The sequence below is a fragment of the Peromyscus californicus genome, unplaced genomic scaffold, assembly GCF_007827085.1.
Source record: "Peromyscus californicus insignis strain IS unplaced genomic scaffold, ASM782708v3 Scaffold_14__1_contigs__length_90479793_seg_2, whole genome shotgun sequence".
Classification (NCBI taxonomy): Eukaryota; Metazoa; Chordata; class Mammalia; order Rodentia; family Cricetidae; genus Peromyscus; species Peromyscus californicus.
The window spans coordinates 62,728,963-62,749,455 of NW_026294436.1; the positions used below are offsets into that span (position 1 = coordinate 62,728,963).

The following is a 20,493-nucleotide window of genomic DNA, read 5'->3' on the forward strand; positions in this document are numbered from 1 at the left end:
AAGCAGGACATCAGTTACCTATTTGTGTTATCAGGTACATACTTCCTAGAGTGTACTTACACAAATCTACATGATATAGTCCACTCACCTCACCATGGCCTGGTGCTGCGGTTGAAACTCAATGCACATAGTATGCATCACCTATGGATACAATAAAAGGTGAGGTAAACATGAGATGCTGAGACTTCTGTCCACATAACACAGCATCTAGCTCTACAGGGAGTTTTTTCCCCCCTTTAATAAGTATGAGAAGTACATTGTAAAATAAAGCAAAAAGTGTAGTAATACTTAAACCAGTAACATTTTTATTATCAAGTCCTTTGTACTATAATTATATGTACTATACTTATATAAAATGTTATATTTTATATATACTTATAGGTTTGTTTATACCAGCATCACCACAAACATATAAATAGTGTTGCACTGTTACTTTAATTATGTGTCGTTAAGAATTGGAACTTTTCAGCACTGTTATAATCTTATGGTATCATCATATATGAGAACTGTCACTGACTAAAGAATCATTGTGGCACGTGAGTTCTACATGATGAGATGTTCCTCTCATTATAAAGTTTTACTGTATAATATCTCAAAGTAAGAAAAAGAAATTTATTTTCTTATGAATTTCTTCGTTCTCAGATTGCTAACAAGGAAAAAATTGGCATTGCCAATTAAAAGAATAAAATCTGTATTATACTTGGAAAAATTACTGCTGAGGGATTCACGACATGCATAAAATAGATCTTGTTTAGTCAAAACAGATAACTATAATTTTTATTAATAAGACAATATACTCTGCCAAGTGTAGTGTTATAGCACGTCTGTAACCTCTCTATTCAATAGGCTGACTGAGGAACATTGTGAGTTCCAACTAGCCTGGGTTACAGAGCAAAACCCTTGTCTCAAAATGTGCTTGTACATGCGTTCTTTTGCCATTTGTTACAAATTAGTGGAGCCTTTACTACATTGAGGACTATACAAAATTTTCATTGCCATAAACAGAAAACTCATCCTCCTCAGCAGTCACTCCTCATACCCCAAACTCTGCGGTCATAAGCAGTGTGTGACCTACTTTCTACTTTGTATCTGTATAGATTTGCCTATTATGGGCTGTTCATGTAAGTCATGTAATGTGTTATGTGTTGTTCCTGTAAGTAGTTTTTAAGCAACAACAATATTATTGTGCCTTACACAGTATTAAAAGCCTTCAAAGAAAAAGATGTTGAGAATGAGAATTGTACTTAAGTTGTTTAATTCTGTCCAAAGGAATATTTTTGTTAAAAAACAAAACAAAACTGTTTGCAGGAACTTGTGGCTTTCTAGAACCTTGAGCAAAAGCAACCTGATTGTCCAACTTCCCATTTGAAAGAAACTACCACTTACAAAGAAAGCTGTCTGGTATTTGTTTATCATCGTGTAGCCTCAGCATTTCTTCAAACACTTTCTATAGGCCACATGTCATTATTGTGAATTCCAAAGTTCTGACCAGATTTTGAGGTGATATATGTTTCTCCTTTTTTTTTTTTTTTTTTTGGTTTTTCGAGACAGGGTTTCTCTGTGTAGCTTTGCGCCTGTCCTGGAACTCACTTGGTAGCCCAGGCTGGCCTCGAACTCACAGAGATCCTCCTGGCTCTGCCTCCCGAGTGCTGGGATTAAAGGCGTGCGCCACCACCGCCCGGCTATGTTTCTCCTTTTTAAGAGTCTCATTTTATGGAAAAATGTATCAAAGCATAGCCATTTATTTCTAGAATATAAAGACTTGAAGTTTAGACTGAAATAATAGAATCCACAATATTTATTAGTTCTAAGCATGGAATCTATAAGTATGAGAGAAATTACTTTCATTTGTGAAAAGAGAATAAAAGATTTTTTGAGTTCAAGGACCTCATTCGGCCAAGTGCCTTCTGGTCTTACTCTCTTGTCAGAAGTCACCATTTAAGTATAACCTTTTTCATAAAATTGTGTCCCTTTTTAATAAAACACTTAGATTCCCATTCTGGAAATGTGTTACAAAGCACTTTTGAAAGACTATTTACTGTCTACCTAAAAGAAAAGTTATAATTAATAGTGAACATTAGATGGGAGTAAAACACTATACATATATCTCTTTTTGGAAAATGTTCTGTATTTTGAAAGAAGTGCACATGAAGAGAGGTAACTTTAAAGTAGAGCTATCTATACCCAGAATAAAGCCTATTGGTACTGTTGTTAAGGATAGCAGTAGTACATTGACCAAAGCATTGGTTCCAAGCTGTATAAACAATTAGTTGCTCAACTGGAAATGACTAGCAGATAATTGTTATGGAATAACCTTTTTTGTACACTGTGAAGATGTGTCTTTGCCAAGGTACCTTCTGATTGGTTTAATAAAAGAGCTGACTGGCCAGTAGCTAGGCAGGAGGTATAAGCAAGACAGCCAGAGGATGCTGGGAGGAAGAAGGGCAGAGTCTCAGGAATTGTGGGAAACCTCCAGAGAAGCAAGATGACCGTGCTGTGTTGAAAGAAGGTACAGCCACATGGCAGAGGGTAGATAAGAAATACGGGTTAATTTAAAATGAAGAGTTAGCTAATAACAAGCCTGAGCTATTGACCAAGCATTTATGATTAATAATAAGTCTCTGAATGGTTATTTGGGAGCAGCTACCAAGACACAGAGAAACTCTGCCTACAGATAATCCTGAGACTTTACAGTGTTTCTGCTTTCTTAATATGAAAAGGGAGCAAAAAGAGAATAGGGAGAAATTTAGGAAGGCATCTCTTGCTGCAAGGAAGCAAAGAACTAATCATTCTTATTAGTTGCTTCCTACCTATCCTCTCCCTTCTTGTTTTGTTTTCAGCAAGGTCTTGAATTTCTCCCAATCCTTCTGCCTGAGTCTCCTGAGTGCTAGGATTACATTATGTGCCACCATGCCTAGCCTTCCCCCTACCCTTTGTTTTGTTTTGTCTAGATCGTCAGAAGAGTTGAAAGAAGAGTATAGTCTGCATATATACCCTTTGCCTAAATTGACCAATTTTTAACATTTACCACATTTCATTTCTATTTCCTGTTCTCTGTCTTTCATTGGAAACAAATGAAAACATAGCAATTAATATCTAAATACTTGTATGTGTAAGTATAAAGAAGACATTCTACCTAATTGCAATATCTCTATCGTACCCAGGAAAATTTTAATTACTACAGCTAATCTAGTTTCTATTCATATTTCCCCCAGCTATCCCAATAGTGTTCTTTTTAGCTTTAATATTTTTTTAGTGTAGGTCTCAGTCAGGGTTCATTCATTACATTTGGTTTTCCTAAGAATAGTCATTTGCCTTTTCCTGTCATATTTAAAAGACAAGGTCTCTCTCCTCATAGTGCTACTATGTCCAGACTTAGGTGATTCTTCTTTGTTATTATTCTGTTTAATACATTCTCAAGAAAACCCAAAGGGGATGTAGCCTTTGTACTATATGACACATGACAGCAGCTAACCCAACTCTCAGTAGTTTAGTCACTTGAGTAAGGTGATATTTACCATACTTTTCCATTTCAGAAGTATCTTTTCTCTTTGTAACTTAAAGGGATGTAGGAGAAGAGGGGGAATACCTTGATACTATGTGATCATCAGTTTTCATTCATCTCTCTTCCAGTGATTTTATCACCCATTTGTTGCCTGACTCAAATGAGGGCTGCAAAGTGGTGATGACCCAATTCTGCCTTGCATCTACATTTTACTGCCTAATTTTCTTTTTTTTTTTTAAAGCTTTTCCTCCTTCCCTTTAAAAAACAAATTACTCTAGATTCAGAGAGTATCCTTTTATTGAATACTCTTAGTTACTGTTCTATTGCTGTGAAGAGACACCATGACTACAACTCTTATAAAAGAAAGCATTTAATTGGGACTTGCTTACAGTTTCAGAGGTTTAGACCATTTTCATCATGGCTGAGAGCATGGCAACATGCAGGCAGACATGGTGCTGGAGAAGTAGCTGAGAGTTCTACATTCAGAGAGCAGGCAGCAAGAAGAGAAAGAAACTGGGCCTGACTTGGGCTTTTAAAACCTCAAAACAATCCCCAGTGACATTTCCTCCAACAGGACCACATGAACGCTAACAAGGCCACACATTTTAATCCTTTTCAAGCAGTGCCACTCTTTGATGACTAACCATTCGATTACATGAGCCTATGAGAGCCATTTTTATTCAAACCAACACAACTCTATAGTTCATTATTAAGAGTTTCCTCAGTGTTCAAGTCTGGAGGTAGTGGTGCCCGCCTTTAATCCCAGCACTCAGGAGGCAGAGGCAAGTGGATCTCTGAGTTCAAGGCCAGCCTGGTCTACAGAGTGAGTTCCAGGACAACCAGCATGACATAGTGAGACCCTGTCTCAAAAAAAAGTTTCTGATGTTCAAATTTTCCCACAGTTGGGCAGTAGAAGCCACTTGTGGTCAACTTCTGTATCATTTTGACATGTCTCCGTCAGACAGTGCCCCAGTTGGGCTGCTTCATCAGTGAGTTGAGTTCACAGTGGTACAAAAGCAATGTGCAGTCAGTAGAAACTAGACTTGAAATTTTGAATTTTGATTTCAGCATGTTGGACAACAATTATAGTGAGCCAAAGCTCCAACCATTCAAATGAGCCACAGCCAATCTGTGATGTTCTGGAAGGTAGGATTATTCAATGCATTATTAAATTATCAAAAACTGAGCATTTGTAATATTCTACTTTAAAATACTTACTTTAGATTCTAAAGTTTAGAACCCTTTCCAAAAAATTTCCCGCTTTCAAAGACAGGGTTTCCCTGTGTAACAACAGCCTTGGTTGACCTGGAATTCACTTTGTAGACCAGCCTGGCCTTAAACTCACAGAGATCCACCTGCCTCTGCCTCCAAAGTGCTGGGATTAAAGGCATGAACCACTATATCCAGCCCTTTTTCTAATTGTTAAAGTAATACATAACACCTAGAAAAACAGTCCTGAAATATAATTAAAAGTAAAAAGATCGCCGGGCAGCAGTGGTACACGCCTTTAATCCCAGCACTCGAGAGGCAGATCCAGGAGGATCTCTGTGAGTTCAAGGCCAGCCTAGTCTACAGAGCAAGATACAGGACAGGCACCAAAACTACACAGAGAAACCCTGTCTCGAAAAAAAAAAAAAAATGAAAAGATCCCTCTAAATATCATTCCTGCCCTGTGTCTATCACCGAACTGCTAACAATTTGATGTATTTCAGATCTTATTTATTTTTGAGATAGGGTCTCACATAGCCCTGGGTAGCCTCAGATTTACTATGTAGCCAGAGATGACCATGAACTTCTGATTCTTCTGCCTCTACTTACCATTACTGGCACTTCATGCATGTGCCACCATGCCCAGTGGTGCTGGGGATTAAACCCAGGGCTTTGTGCACATGCCAGACTCTACCACCTAAGCTACATCCTCAGTCTCCAGCCCTTCCTTTTGCTATAGTTGGTTAGTCATGCTACAGATATTATAACTTGGTTTTTCTTTTCACTTTATATTACTTTCTAAATTTTGATTCAAAGTGTTGGAACAAAGCTCCCTGACAGGCATGCAAACAAGCAACAATCTGTAACTATATATCCTATATAAGTCATTACCTTGTTCCTTTTTAGTGATTGTGTGATAATTCATAATATGGATTTTTAGTTTCTTTAACCATTTGTATTAGGTAGGTTTCTGTTGCTTTGCTAAAACAACCATGACAAAAGCAACTTAGTGAGGAAAGGGTTTTTCTGACGTACTCTTCCATAACTGTCCGTCAGTGAGGGATGTCAGAGCAGGAACTCAGGGAAGAGACCTGGAGGCAGGAACTGAAGCAGAGACTACTGAGGAATGCTGATGCTTGCTGACTTGCTTCCCACAGCTTGCTTGCCTACTTTCTTATACAACTCAGTACTACCAGCCAGGTATGACATCAACCAGAGAGAACTGGGCCCTCCCACGTCAATCTTTACTTGAAAAATGCCCCCACAGACTAGTTTTATGGAAGCATTTTCTCAGTTGAGGGCCTACCTCTTCCCAGATGACTATAGCTTGTGTGAAGTTGACAAAAAAAAAACTAACTTAATACACCATTCCTTTACTGATACTTCTTATTTCAGGTTTTTTGATATTATAGACAATAATAAGATTTTAGAACATGCCTTTGTATGTGTACAAGTATTACTATAAAGTAGATTCCAAGAGGCAGAGTAGTTAAGTAACTACCTAGATTTGTTCACAAATGTGTAGTCTACCTCATCCTTTTCCTAACACAAAGTATTGACAGTTATAGTCAAAAAAGGGATAGATTATAAGTATTTTCCTGTTTACTAGTGAGGTTATTATTATTAGTTCATGTTGGTTGACTACAAATTGTTTCTGTGGTTGTTTACACATAAAATGGTTTTTACTGCATGCACTTATGCTCCCCTTCTTCCCAAATTATATTTATTCAGTAACTTGTACCCCTCATGTTCTTGCCTTCCAACTTCTGGTTGTTGAAAATGGGAACCCAGTAGATTTGAGTAGAGAGGATATTCAAAATCTCTTATTTAACTTTGTTATATTTATTGCATTTTTTTTCCCTATGTGTTTTTTTAATGTTTCGGTATTACTTAAGTATACACAATTCTTTAATGACAAAATTATTCTACTACATTTGTGTGTGTATGTGTGTGTGTGTGTGTGTGTGTGTGTGTGTGTGTGTGTGTGTGTGTGTGTGTGTGTGTGTGCGCGCGCGCCAGCCATGGTGCTCATGTCACGGTCAGAGGACAGCTTGCAGGAGCCAGTTTTCTTCCTGCCATGTGGCTCCTGGGTATTGAACTCATGAGACTTGGCAACAAGCACCTTTACCCTCTAAGGCAGCTCACTGACTGAAAGTTAAAAATTTTTTAAATGTGTATATGTATATGTGTATATATATCATATATATATATTGATTTTTCTCCTTCTGTAAGTTCAAGCATAGGTTCAACCAAGATGTTTTGCTTTACTTAACTTCACTTTTCTCAGCTAAAAAATATTTTTTAAAGACAAGGTCTTGTCTTATAGCCAGTGCTGACATCAGACTTACTGTGTAGCCCAGGCTGGTCTCAAATTTGCAGTCCTCTGGTGTCAGCCTCCTTTTTACTAGCATTACAGGCATACATCACCATTCCTGGCTTCTGATCTTAGACACACTTGTAGATGTACCCAACCGTCTTATTAAATAAGAAACACAGAGCCGATTCAGAGAAGAAAGCCAAGAGGTCAGAGCTAAGAGCCTTACCCTTCCTGCTTCAGCCAAGAGAGCTCTCCGCAAGGGGCCTACTTCCTGTCTGTTCATCTTTATATAAGACTGTCTGTTCTGCCTTCTTATTGGTTGTAAACCCAAACACATGACTGCTTCGTCACTGCCTGTATGTACAGCCCTCCAGGTCCTCTATGGTATTGAGATTAAAGGCGTGTGTCTCCAATGTTGGCTGTATCCTTGAACACACAGAGATCTACCTAGCTCTGTCTACCAAGTGCTGGGATTAAAGGCGTGAGCCACCACCGCCACGCTCTTGCTGTGGCTCTAATAGCTCTGACCCCCAGGCAACTTTATTTATTAACATACAATTAAAATCACATTTCAGTACAAGTAAAATACCACCACACACTAGAATTTTTGGATACATAGAAGTTATTTTTGTCAGGTTTTTGCCAATACATTTTAGTAATTTAATCCTCTTAAAAGATGCACACTTTTAATCCCAGCACTCAGGAGGCAGAGGTAGGCTGATCTTTGAGTTTGAGGCCAGCTAGGGCTACACAGAGAAAACCTGTCTTGAAAAAGAACAGAGATGGGGTGGGGGTGTTCTTTGCTTTTTAGAGTTTTCTTTTTTCTTTTTCTTTTTTTTGATTAGCATATAAAGTAATGAGTTTCATCTGGTATCTTCATATGTTTCATTATACTTGCTTCTCATTCATTGCCTTCCACACTGCCCTCACCTCTGTCTCCTGCCCACCCCTATGGGTACATTCTTACCCTCCTTTTTCCTTTTTTGAGAGGGTTTTGCTGTGTCACCCATTCTGATTTTAAATTCACCACCCTCTGCCTCAACCTCCCAAATGCTGGGATTACTGGCACCATCATACCTAGTTTAATAATTTATCCATTGTTTTTTTTTTTTTCTCTTTTTCTTTTTTTTTTTTTTTTTTCCAAAGCTAAGGCCGGAACCCAGGGCCTTGCGCTTGCCAACCACTGAGTAAATCCTCAACCCCTAATTTATCCATTGTTAATAAATGGTTCTAAATACTACCTTTGTCAAACAGCAACTTTTTATATGTGTATATAAACGTCTGTTTCAGGATATTCTTGCTATATCCTGTATGGTTGTGATTAATTTTTCAGAGTTGGGAACCAAACACAGGGCCTGTACATGAGCTGGGATTCTGTAACTCAGCTACCTTCTCAGCTGTAGTGAATGTTTTTGATATCTAATTGGGAAGTGTCCTAGTTTTCTTTGTTGCTGTGATAAAACACCATGACAAGCTGGGCAGTGGTGGCACACGCCTTTATCCCAGCACTCGGGAGGCAGAGGCAGGCGAACTTCAGCCTGATCTACAGGACAAATTCCAGGACAGGCTCCAAAGCTGCACAGAGAAACCCTGTCTTGACAAACCAAAAAACAAAACAAAAAAAGAAAAAAAAGAAAAAAAAAGAAATACCATGACAAAGGCAACTTATAAAAGAAAACATTTAATTGAACTTACAGTTTTAGAAGCATGCTGGCTGGAGTAGCTAAGAGCTCACATCTTAATCCACAAGTAGGAAGCAGAGAGAGAGCACTGGGAATCCCACCAGCCTTTTAAAACCTGAAAGCCCGCCTACAGTGCACCTCTTCTAACAAGCAACACCTCCTAATCCTTCTCAAGTAGTTCCACCAATTGTGGGGGGGGGGGGTGGACTTCTCATTGAAACCACCACAAGAAGATACCTTGCTTGTTGCCAAATCTTTCTTTCTTTCTTTCTTTCTTTCTTTCTTTCTTTCTTTCTTCTTTTTCCTATTATCAGCTTCTTATCCTAATAGTGAAATGTTTCAATGAAGCTTGCCCAGTGATTAAGTAAACCCAAAACTTATTATAAGCCACAGTCATCCTAGGGTCCCCCCTGCTATGTAGCCTCCCTGGAGCTGTGGGTTGCAGTCTTATTGTTCTTTGCTTTATATCCGGTATCCACTTATGAGTGAGAACATACCATGTTTGTCCTTCTGGGTCTGGGTTACCTCACTTAGGATGATATTTTCTAGTTCCATCCATTTGCCTGCAAATTTCATGCTGTCATTGTTTTTCTCTGCTAAGTAGTACTCCATTGTGTATATGTACCACATTTTCTTAATCCATTCTTCAGTTGAGGGGCATCTAGGTTGTTTCCAGGTTCTGGCTATTACGAATAATGCTGCTGTGAACATAGTTGAGCATGTATCATTGTGGTATGATTGAGCATTCCTTGGGTATATGCCCAGGAGTGGTAGGGCTGTGTCTTGAGGTAGATCGATTCCCAATTTTCTACGAAACCACCATACTGATTTCCACAGTGGTTGTACAAGTTTGCATTCCCACCAACAGTGGAGGAGTGTTCCCTTTGCTCCACATCCTCTCCAACATAGACTGTCATTAGTGTTTTGGGTCATAGCCATTCTGACAGATGTAAGGTAGTATCTCAGAGTCATTTTGATTTGTATTTCCCTGATGACTAAGGATGTTGAGCATTTCCTTAAATGTCTTTCAGCCATTAGAGATTCTTCTTTTATAAATTCTCTGTTTAGCTCTTTAGCCCATTTTTTAATTGGATTGTTCAATATTTTGATATCGAATTTCTGGATATCAGCCCTCTGTCAGATGTGGTGTTGGTGAAGGTCTTTTCCCATTCTGTAGGCTATCTTTTTGTCTTATTGACCGTGTCTTTTGCCCTACAAAAGCTTCTCAGTTTCAAGAGGTCCCGTTTATTAATTGTTCTTCTCAGTGTCAGTGCTACTGGTGTTATATTTAGGAAGTGATCTCCTGTGCCAATGCATTCTGGGCGCCTTCCTACTTTCTCTTCTATCAAGTTCAGTGTAACTGGATTTATGTTGAGGTCTTTGATCCACTTGGACTTGAGTTTTGTGCATGGTGACAGATATGGATGTATTTGTAATCTTTTACATGTTGACATCCAGTTATGCCAGCACCATTTGTTGAAGATGCTTTCTTTTTTCCATTGTATAGTTTTGGCTTCTTTATCAAAAATCAGGTGTTCATATGTGTATGGATTAATTCAGGGATTGAAGTCAGGGTCTTCAATTCGATTCCATTGGTCTGTATGTCGGTTTTTATGCCAGTACCAAGCTGTTTTTATTACTATAGCTCTATAGTAGAGCTTGAGGTCAGGTATGGTGATGCCTCCAGAGGTTGCTTTATTATACAGGATTCTTTTAGCTATCCTGGGTTTTTTGTTTTTCCATATGAAGTTGAGTATTGTTCTTTCCAAGTCTGTGAAGAATTGTGTTGGAATTTTGATGGGGATTGCATTGAATCTGTAGATTGCTTTTGGTAAGATTGCCATTTTTACTATGTTAATCCTACCTATCCATGAGCATGAGAGATCCTTCCATTGTCTGATATCTTCTTCAATTTCTTTCTTTAGAGACTTAAAGTTCTTATCAAACAGGTCCTTCACTTGTTTAGTTAGTGTTATCCCAAGGTGTTTTATATTATTTGTGGCTATTGTAAAGGGTGATGTTTCTTTGATTTCTTTCTCATCCCTTTTATCATTTGTGTATAGGGGGGCTACTGATTTTTTTGAGTTGATCTTGTGTCCTGCCACTTTACTGAAGGAGTTTATCAGCTGTAGAAGTTCCCTGGTAGAATTTTTGGGGTCACTTATGTATACTATCATATCATCTGCAAATAGTGAAAGTTTGGCTTCTTCCTTTCCAATTTGTATCTCCTTGATCTCCTTTTGTTGTCTTATTGCTCTAGCTAGAACTTCAAGTACTATATTGAATAAATATGGAGAGAGTGGACAGCCTTGTCTTGTTCCTGATTATAGTGAAATCGCTTTGAGTTTCTATTCGTTTAATTTGATGGTGGCTGTTGGCTTGCTATAAATTGCCTTTATTATGTTTAGGAATGTTCCTTGTATTCCTGATCTCTAAGACCTTTATCATGAAGGGGTGTTGGATTTTGTCAAAGGCTTTTTCAGCATCTAATGAGATGATCATGTGGTTTTTTTTTTTCTTTCAGTTTGTTTATATGGTGTATTACATTGTCAGATTTTCGTATGTTGAACCATCCTTGCATCCCTGGGATGCTACTTGATCATGGTGAGTAATTTTTTTGATGTGTTCTTGCATTTGGTTTGCCAATATTTTGTTGAGAATTTTTGCATCAATGTTCATGAGGGAGATTGGTCTGCAATTCTCGTTCTTTGTTGCATCTTTGTGTGGTTTGGATATCAGGGTAATTGTAGCCTCATAAAGAATTTGGTAATGTTCCTTCTGTTTCTATTGTGTGGAACAATTTGAAGAGTATTGGAATTAGTTCTTCTTTGAAAATCTGGTAGAATTCTGCACTGAAACCATCTGTTGTTCCTGGGCTTTTTTTGGCTGGGAGACTTTTAATGACTGTTTCTATTTCTTTAAGGGTTATTGGTCTATTTAAATAGTTTGTCTGGTCTTGATTTAACTTTGGTATGTGGTATCTATCCAGAAAACTGTCCATTTCTTCCATATTTTCCAATTTTGTGGAGTCAGGTTTTTGAAATAAGACCTGATGATTTTCTCATTGTCTGTTGTTATGTCTCCCTATTCATTTCTGATTTTGTTAATCTGGGTGCTCTCTCTTTGCCTTTTGGTTAATTTGGCTAGTGGTTTGTCTATCTTGTTGATTTTTTTTTTTCAAAGAACCAACTCTTTGTTTCATTGATTCTTTGTATTGTTTTCTTGGTTTCTATTTCATTGATTTCAGCCCTCAATTTGATTATTTCCTGGCGTCTATTCCTCCTGGGTGAGTTTGTTTCTTTTTGTTCTAGAACTTTCAGTTGTGCTGTTAAGTCATTGGTATAAGATTTCTCCATCTTCTTTATGTGTGCATTTAGTGCTATGAACTTTCCTCTTAGCACTGCTTTCATGGTGTCCCATAAGTTTGGGTATGTTGTACTTTCATTTTCATTGAATTCTAGGAAATCTTTAATTTCTTTTCTTTTCTTTTTTTTTTCTTCCTTGACCCATTGGTGCTTCAGGTGAGCATTATTCAGTCTCCATGAGATTGTAGGCTTTCTATAGTTTTTGTTGTTGAGATCTAACTTTAAGGCATGGTGGTCCGATAAAATACAGGAGGTTATTCCAATGTTTTTGTATCTGTTAAGATTTGCTTTGTAACCAAGCATGTGGTCAGTTTTCGAGAAGGTTCCATGGGGTGCTGAGAAGAAGGTATATTCTTTTGTGTTAGGGTGGAATGTTCTGTAGCTATCTATTAAGTCCCTTTGAGTCATAACATCTGTTAGGTCCTTTATTTCTTTGTTAAGTTTCAGTCTGGTAGATCTGTCTTTTGGTAAGAGTGGTGTGTTGAAATCTCCCACTACTAGTGTGTGGGGTTTGATATGCAATTTAAGCTTTAGTAGTGTTTCTTTTATAAATGTGGGCCTTTGTATTTGGGGCATAAATGTTCAGAATCGAGACTTCATCTTGTTGAATTTTTCCTGTGATAAATATGTAATGTCCATCCCTATCTCTTTCGATTGATTTTAGTTTAAAGTCTATTTTATTTAGTTATTAGGATAGCTACACCAGCTTGCTTCTTAAATCCATTTGATTGGAAAGCCTTTTCCCAGCTCTTTACTCTGTCTTTGACGTTTAGGTGTGTTTCTTGTATGCAGCAGGAGGATGGATCCTGTTTTCTTATCCATTCTGTTAGCCTGTGTCTTTTTATAGGTGAGTTGAGACCATTGATATTGATGGATATTAATGACCAGTGATTGTTAATTCCTGTTATTTATTTATTTATTTATTTATTTATTTATTTATTTATTTATTTATTTATTTATTTATTTTGTGGTAGTGTTGTATTCCCTTCTTTGGTATTTGTTGGTGTGGGATTATCTATTGCCTGAGTTTTCATGGATGTGTTTAACTTCCTTAGGTTGGATTTTTCCTTCTAGTTTTTTCTAGGGCTGGATTTGTGGATAGGTATTGTTTAAATCTGGTTTTATCATGGAATATTTTGTTTACTACGTCTATGGTGATTGAGAGTTTTGCTGGGTATAATAGTCTGGGTTGGCATCCGTGGTCTCTTAGTGTCTGCATAACATTTGTCCAGAACCTTCTAGCTTTCATAGTCTCTATTGAGAAGTCTGGTGTTATTATGATGGGTCTGCCTTTAATATGTTACTTGTCTTTTTCCTTTGCGGCTCTTAATATTTTTTCTTTGTTCTGTATGTTTAGTGTTTTGATTATTATGTGGCGAGGGGACTCTATTTTTTGGATCCAGTCTATTCGGTGTTCTGTAAGGTTCTTGTATCTTCATAGGTATTTCTTTCTTTAGGTTAGGAAAGTTTTCGTCTATGATTTTGTTGAATATATTTTCTGTACCTTTGAGTTGGTATTCTTCTCCTTCTTTTCATGATGTCCCAAATTTCTTGGACGTTTTGTGTGACAACTTTTTTGGCTTTAGTGTTTTCTTTTTCTGACGAATCTATTTTCTCTATTGTGTTCATACTGCCTATTCCTAGTTTCAAACTTTAGGCTGAATTGGGATAGGAAACAAGCCATACATGTTGACAAAGAATAGAGTCTTCCCACTTTCAAAGAACTCTCTAGAGTATAAAAGAAAAAGTTTAGGGTAGAAGAAAAATAGTTAGGAAACTAGATACGCATGTCTATATGTGGTGCTTTTTGTTTGGTTGTTTGGTTTTGGTTTTTTGGGATAGGGTTTCACTGTGTAGCTCTGGCTAATCTGGAACCCACTCTAAAGACCAGGCTAGTCTTGAGCTCATAGAGACCCACCTGCCTCTGCCTCTCAAGTGCTGGGATGAAAGGCATGTGTCACCATGACTCACTCTGTGTGTGCTATTTTAATCACTAATGGCACTTTTATGTCAATTTTTGCTACCAACCTGATCCAAATTTAGATTTCACTTCATTTAAATTTTATTTATTATGTGCTAAATCTTAAATAAATGTGCTGGACTTAAGTTGACACATTTGTCTAGACACAGGAAAGCCTTCCAGGTTAAATGTGGGAGAGCAGACTAGGTTTCTCTCAGTAGAGTTTCAGCCTTGTAAGGGAAAATAAGAAGAATTGGGTTTATACTCTACCTGTCCTGTAGAGTTGGACTATAAATGAATGGATATTTAGAGGTTGTTTTTTTTCTCTCCTTAGTACTGGATGAATGAATACACCTCATCTATTGGAATTGGAGTTTTTCATTCTGGAATTGAAGTGTATGGCAGAGGTATGTGTGTACACTTTTTAAATGTGCTTTCTGAGGATTCTGCCAGTTAAAATGCAGATTTATAATGTTGGGGGTTTTTCTTTGTTTCTTTTCTTTTAAGTGACTTACATATGTTATTGCAGAAAGTAGAATAAAACTTGCACATTTGTTTTATACTGTGCTTAGAAAAAATATGTCTGTAGTAGAATACAAGAGGGTACATTCATTTCATTATCTTTTTTTTTTTTTTCCTAATTACTGTGTCTTCTAAACATTTTCTTAGCCAGGTTTGGTGGCCAGTACCTTTTATCCCAGTACTCAAGAGACAGAGGCAGGCAGATTTCTGTGAGTTCAAGGCCAACCTGGTTTATAGAGTGAGTTCTGGGACAGCCAGAACTACAAGTGAGACCCTGTCTCAAAAACCAAAGTCCTTCTTTCCGAAGCTGTTAAACCATGATTGTTTTTCTCTAATATGTATAAGAGTTTCTGAGAAACTTTTACACTTTGAAAAACTGCATAACAAAGTAATCATTTGGCTAGTGTCAAATTTGAAATACCAGTTTCCTTAGGGAGTTTTAGTAGAACATTGGATTTGCAGGCTTGTTAGTATCAATAAAGTCTATGCTAAGCAGTCTTGCCTTTAGTAACATCTAGCATGAATTAGAAGCTTGCCTTTTAGCAGAAGTTCCTATATTTGCGAAAGCTAGGCAGTCTTTATAACTTCCTAGAATATTCTAATTCCCTACCTACTTATTCATTAATTTAAAAGAAAAACTCCACTTACTTAAATATTTCCATATGATGTTTCTGCTGTCTTTGTGTTTGGGTGGAGAGGTGCTGATAATTGAACCCAAGGCCTCTGACTTGCTAAGCAGGTGCTGGGATATGTCCCTAGCCCCTATCTATTTTTCTGTCATAGTAGCTTCTAGCTGCAGTTTAGCATATTCAGTCTTGGCTGTAAAGATTTGTCATTTAAGCTTTACTTTCACTTGAAATGAGTACACTTGCTAACCTCAAGAAACAAGGAGGGGCTTCAGCTGAAATTGTCAGTGATTAAAGTATTGCAGTAGGTGGGATTATAGGCTGTGGGTTTCCTCTCTGGCCTTTTGCCTAAGTTGTATTACTCCTTTTTGGTTAAATTTGAATAGTGTGTTATGGTTTCCATAGTGCTGTGAACTTTGGAACCATATGATCATGCTGTAAGGTAAGAGAATGTGGCATTTTTATTAATAAAAAGAAATTAAGGCTCTAACCTGTCACCATTCATACTGCTAATAACTAACAGAACTAGAATTTGAGCCCAAATATTCTTTTTTTTTTACTTTTAATTTTTTTGAGCCCAGATACTCTTATATGCTAGTCCAGTGCTCTATTACCTGCACACTTTTTACTCTCCTTCATAAAATAATTTAAAAACAAAAAGATGATTCAAAACATGTTCATGGAAACTCAGAGAAATTGTAATTAAATGTTTCTTGTACAAAAAATAAAAACTAAAAGGACCCGTGTCTTCCCTTACTATACTTAAGAAGGTTAAAATCCATGTGGGGCTGAAGAGGTGGCTCAGCGGTTAAGAGCACTGGCTGCTCCAGAAGTCCTGAGTTCAATTCCCAGCACCCACGTGGTGGCTCACAACCATCTATAATAGGATCTGATGCCCTCTTCTGGCCTGCAGGCATACATGCAGAGCACTCATACATAACATATAAATAAATAATTTTTTAAAAACCCAAGTATGAGCTGGGTGGTGGTGTCACATACCTTTAATCCCAGCACTTAGGAGGTAGGGGCAGGTGGATCTCTCTGTGAGTTGAAGGCCAGCCTGGTCACAGAGTGAGTTCCAGGGCAGGCTCCAAAGCTACAGAGAAATCCTGTCTTGAAAAAAAAAAAAAAAAAAAAATCCCAAGTATGAAGCCAGGTGGTGATGGCAGCACACGCCTTTAGTCCCAGCACTTGGGAAGCAGAGGCAGGTGGATCTCTGAGTTCAAGGCCAGCCTGGTCTACAGAGCAAGTTCCAGGACAGCCACGGCTACACAGAGAAACTCTGTCTCAAAAAAACAAAAACAAAAACACAATGATTTTTACCAAATCCAATCTCAGTATATACAATATTTTAATAAAAATGATATAGAATGATTTACTGAATCCTAAAGAGGAGCAGGGCATGGTAGTATATGGCTGTATCCCAGTGCTTCGGAAGCTAAAGTAAGAGGGTTGTGGGTTTGAGGCTAGAATGAGACCCTACCTCAAGACCAGATAAACAAACAAAATTTAAGACAGGCATAGAGGTGGACACCCATAATCTCAGCAATTAGGAAGCAGAGACTGGGGAATTAAGAGTTCAGAGCTAGCCTGGGCTGCATAGTTTATCAGGTCAGTTTAGGGTAAGTAACCAAATCCTTAAAAAAAAAAAAAAAAAAAAAAAAAAAGTAGTTAATGTATTTCAAAATTAAGTGTTAAGCACCCTCATCCACATCATTTTTTAAAAATTTCTGCAGTCTTGAATGAAAAGATAACTTTGGAGCTCAGTGGTTAAAAGTACTTCCTCAAGATTTCAACTCTGTTTGGTATGAATGTAACAGCCTAGAGTTAATAACTGTGAATCGAGCTCCAGAGTATCCATTGTCTTCTTCTGGCCTCTGGGCAAGTACGTGGTAGCATATACACCTAGATACACATACATGCAAATAAAATTTAAATGAGAAAAACTAAACGTCATCTGCCTTGTTCTTTCCTGTGCTTTGTCTCAAAACTTAAGACTGTCTATTTAACAAATATGTTCATTTATTTAAGCATCTTGAGACAGTCTTGCTACATAGCCCTGGCTGATCTGGAACTCACATTGTAGACCAAGCTGTCCTCAAACTTAGAGTGATTCTCCTGCCTCTACCTCTCTAGCACTGAGATTATAGGCATGTACCACCATGCCCAGTTATTTAGTAAATCTTAAGTGATAAGTCTAACTTACTTAAGCATTTATTTGAAATTGCTTATATCTACTAAGACTTCACCACCTAATATCTAAATGAAATGCCAGAATTGAAGCCAGAAGTTCTGGTTCTCCCTGACTGAAGTTATCTGCATTTTGTTGTAGGTGAGAGCATATAGCTGGAAATACATGTGTAGGAGAACATACCTACAGTGCCTCCTGGCTACAAGACTTGCTGTGAGGAAAATGAGGGTGGCTGTGTATTTAATGTTGGCATTTTACTGTGTTTCAGGTTTGATATTTGTTTCAGACAGGGTTTCTATTTATATATAGTTCAGACCTGCCTGGAACTCATGATCCACCTGCATCCTGTGCAAAGATTACAGACGTATACCCCCATGCATGGTGTCATGGTGTTTTCACTCCTGATCCAGTGTAAATCAGGAGTATTCCAGGCAGGGAGTAGATCCACGCAGCACATGGCAAAGCACACCAAACAAGACAGCTCATCTCAAGAAACAACCGTGAAAACTCACTCATTGGACAGTTTCTCCAGGGACGTGCAAGCTTGAAAAGTGGCCAAGTTCTGAGCTGCTGGCCTCATGGTGTGGTGGTGCCAAAGACCGATCACTTTTGAATACTGCTCATTCTGCTGGAGTAGGTGCAGAGCAGTGTACAGAGCAGTCACAAGCATTTTGGAATGTCTGTGACTGTTACATTTCAGAGCTTTTATAGACAGGTATTCTCTACTGGTAATAGCCAAACAGGACCTTGCAAAGGGCACTTTATAAGCTGAAAAATACTCAAATGGCATTATCTTTGTGGTATCTTTGTTTTGTTTTGTTTTTTTTTTTTTTTTTTTTCGAGACATGGTTTCTCTGTGTAGCTTTGCGCCTTTCCTGGAACTCGCTTTGGAGACCAGGCTGGCCTCAAACTCACAGAGATCCACCTGGCTCTGCCTCCCGAGTGCTGGGATTAAAGGCGTGCGCCACCACCGCCCGGCTATCTTTGTGGTATCTTAAAGCTGATTTAGCATTCTGATTACATTTCATGCAATATATACTAAAAATTTTGACTTTTATCTTTTCAGAATTTGCTTATGGTGGCCATCCTTATCCTTTTTCTGGAATATTTGAAATTTCCCCAGGAAATGCTTCTGAATTAGGAGAAACATTTAAATTTAAGTAAGTAGGGAGGGGAATTTCTATTACACTATTGTAGGTGTCAGAGCTTGTTTTTCAGGTATAAAGAATTTATCCTGTAGATTAAAAAGTTAAAATAGTTGGAAATTTTGGCTTAGAGGCTAACACTTTATATTTAAATTAAATTGAATTAAGTTGTTATGTAAGGATGGAAAATCAAATAATGTGTGAAATAACCTGTCTTTGCTTTTTGTTCAGGCTCTCTCTAAGTTGTTTTCTGTCTGCTTCTCAAATATAGTTGTCTTTGTTTATCTTACATTCTGCCTCAGGAAACTCACCTAATGATCTCCTGCCTAGTCTCCCTATTACAGAGAGAAAGTGGACAGGGTGGAATTTTTTTTATTATAACCTACTATAAAAATCTCTTCATTTTCCCAATGTAAGAAACACTTGTAAATTCAAAATAACTAAACTGATTAACCTGGAAACTGTTGTTGATAACATCAGTGCAGATGTTTAAACCTAAACCAAGCAGGTATCTGTGGACATACCTTTGTTAGTTTTTTTATTCCTTACTTCTGAGTGCATAGCTCTTATAACCCAACACTGATGCCCCTAAGTCTCCATTTGTGCCTGATAAAATGATTTTCTAATAATTATTAGCTGTCTTTTACAACTAGCTTATATCTAAAATTCTGCCTTTCATTGAGTAATATCTGTTACATTTCCAGGATATATATTTAAGTGTTTTTATTTGATGTTTTGAATAATAATAATTTTAAAATTTAGCCAGGTTTCATGGCTTGTCTCAATGCAACACAAGAGTGGTTAATACCAAGTTTTTTCCTTAATGAAAATATGGCCAACTCTTTGCTATGAGTGTATAACAGGAGTGTTTTTTAGCTTGAATCTGATTCTCTAATAATAAATGTTTCATAAAGCAAAATAGAAATTAAAGTCATTGAAATTACTAAATATCTCATTCACCTTTAGTCTGAATATGTTAGCTTTGGTTTATTTATTGCAATATACTTGGAAATAAGCAAGTATTTAATAATGCTTATTATAAATAACTTGATCGAAACTGCTTTATCTTGTTTTTTGTTCTTTAAGAGAAGCTGTTGTTTTAGGGAGTACGGACTTTCTAGAAGACGATATAGAAAAAATTGTAGAAGAGCTGGGGAAAGAGTATAAAGGCAATGCCTACCATTTGATGCACAAAAACTGCAATCACTTTTCTTCAGCTTTATCAGAGGTAAATCCAGTTTCATCCTAAAGGTTCTGCAGATAACACTTTCCTGGTGTACTTTCTGTGTCACTATATTCAACCTTGGTATTTTTTCCCTGATTCTTCATGTGCATAAAATTACTGTATTTCTGTATCCAATATGGCTGGTCTTTCCAGAGCCACCATGTGATTGCTGGGAATTGGATTCAGGACCTCTGGAAGAGCAGCCAGTGTTCTTAACCTCTGAGCCATCATTCCTCCACCCCCTCGAGTTGGCAGTTTTAGAGTCAGCAATGTTTTAAGTGGTGATTGTGCTCATTCTTTTATAGTGGGTAGAATGACTACAGATAATTGCCTCTTACTCACTTGATTGTATCCATATGTTCAAATTTTATAACCGTGACAAATACATGAAAAAAAGACATTTTCCATTCATACTGGATTGCCATTGGTTGGGGCCTGTGCACAGTATGCCTTGGTGGGAACTATACAGAAGAGCAAAGCAGCTTATCCTAGCAAGAGAGAAGGAACTGGTACCCAGTATCCCTTCAAGGGCAGTCCTGCTACTCCAGCCACACTTCTTCCACTAGACCCTACCCCTTCCAAGTTCTGTACTTTCCAGTAGTGCCCTAAGCTAGCAACCACACTTAGTACATGAACCTTGAGGTAATGTTTAAGATTCAAACCATAACACACTGAAACTCTTAACTTTAAAAAAATAAATAAATAAAGGTTAAAAAACTGCGGGCGGTGGTGGCGCACGCCTTTAA

The 20,493-nt window shown here is 37.6% G+C and overlaps 1 protein-coding gene across 1 annotated transcript in view; it reads left to right on the plus strand.

Moving 5' to 3' along the window:
* The window catches only part of Desi2 (desumoylating isopeptidase 2), a 63,775-nt gene that overhangs the window by 25,597 nt on the left and 17,685 nt on the right, over window positions 1-20,493 (plus strand). The window contains exons 2-4 of the mRNA XM_052737769.1: window positions 14,373-14,445; window positions 18,444-18,537; window positions 19,609-19,750. Coding sequence (XP_052593729.1) covers window positions 14,373-14,445; window positions 18,444-18,537; window positions 19,609-19,750 — 309 coding nt within the window. The remainder of the gene's footprint in view (window positions 1-14,372; window positions 14,446-18,443; window positions 18,538-19,608; window positions 19,751-20,493) is intronic.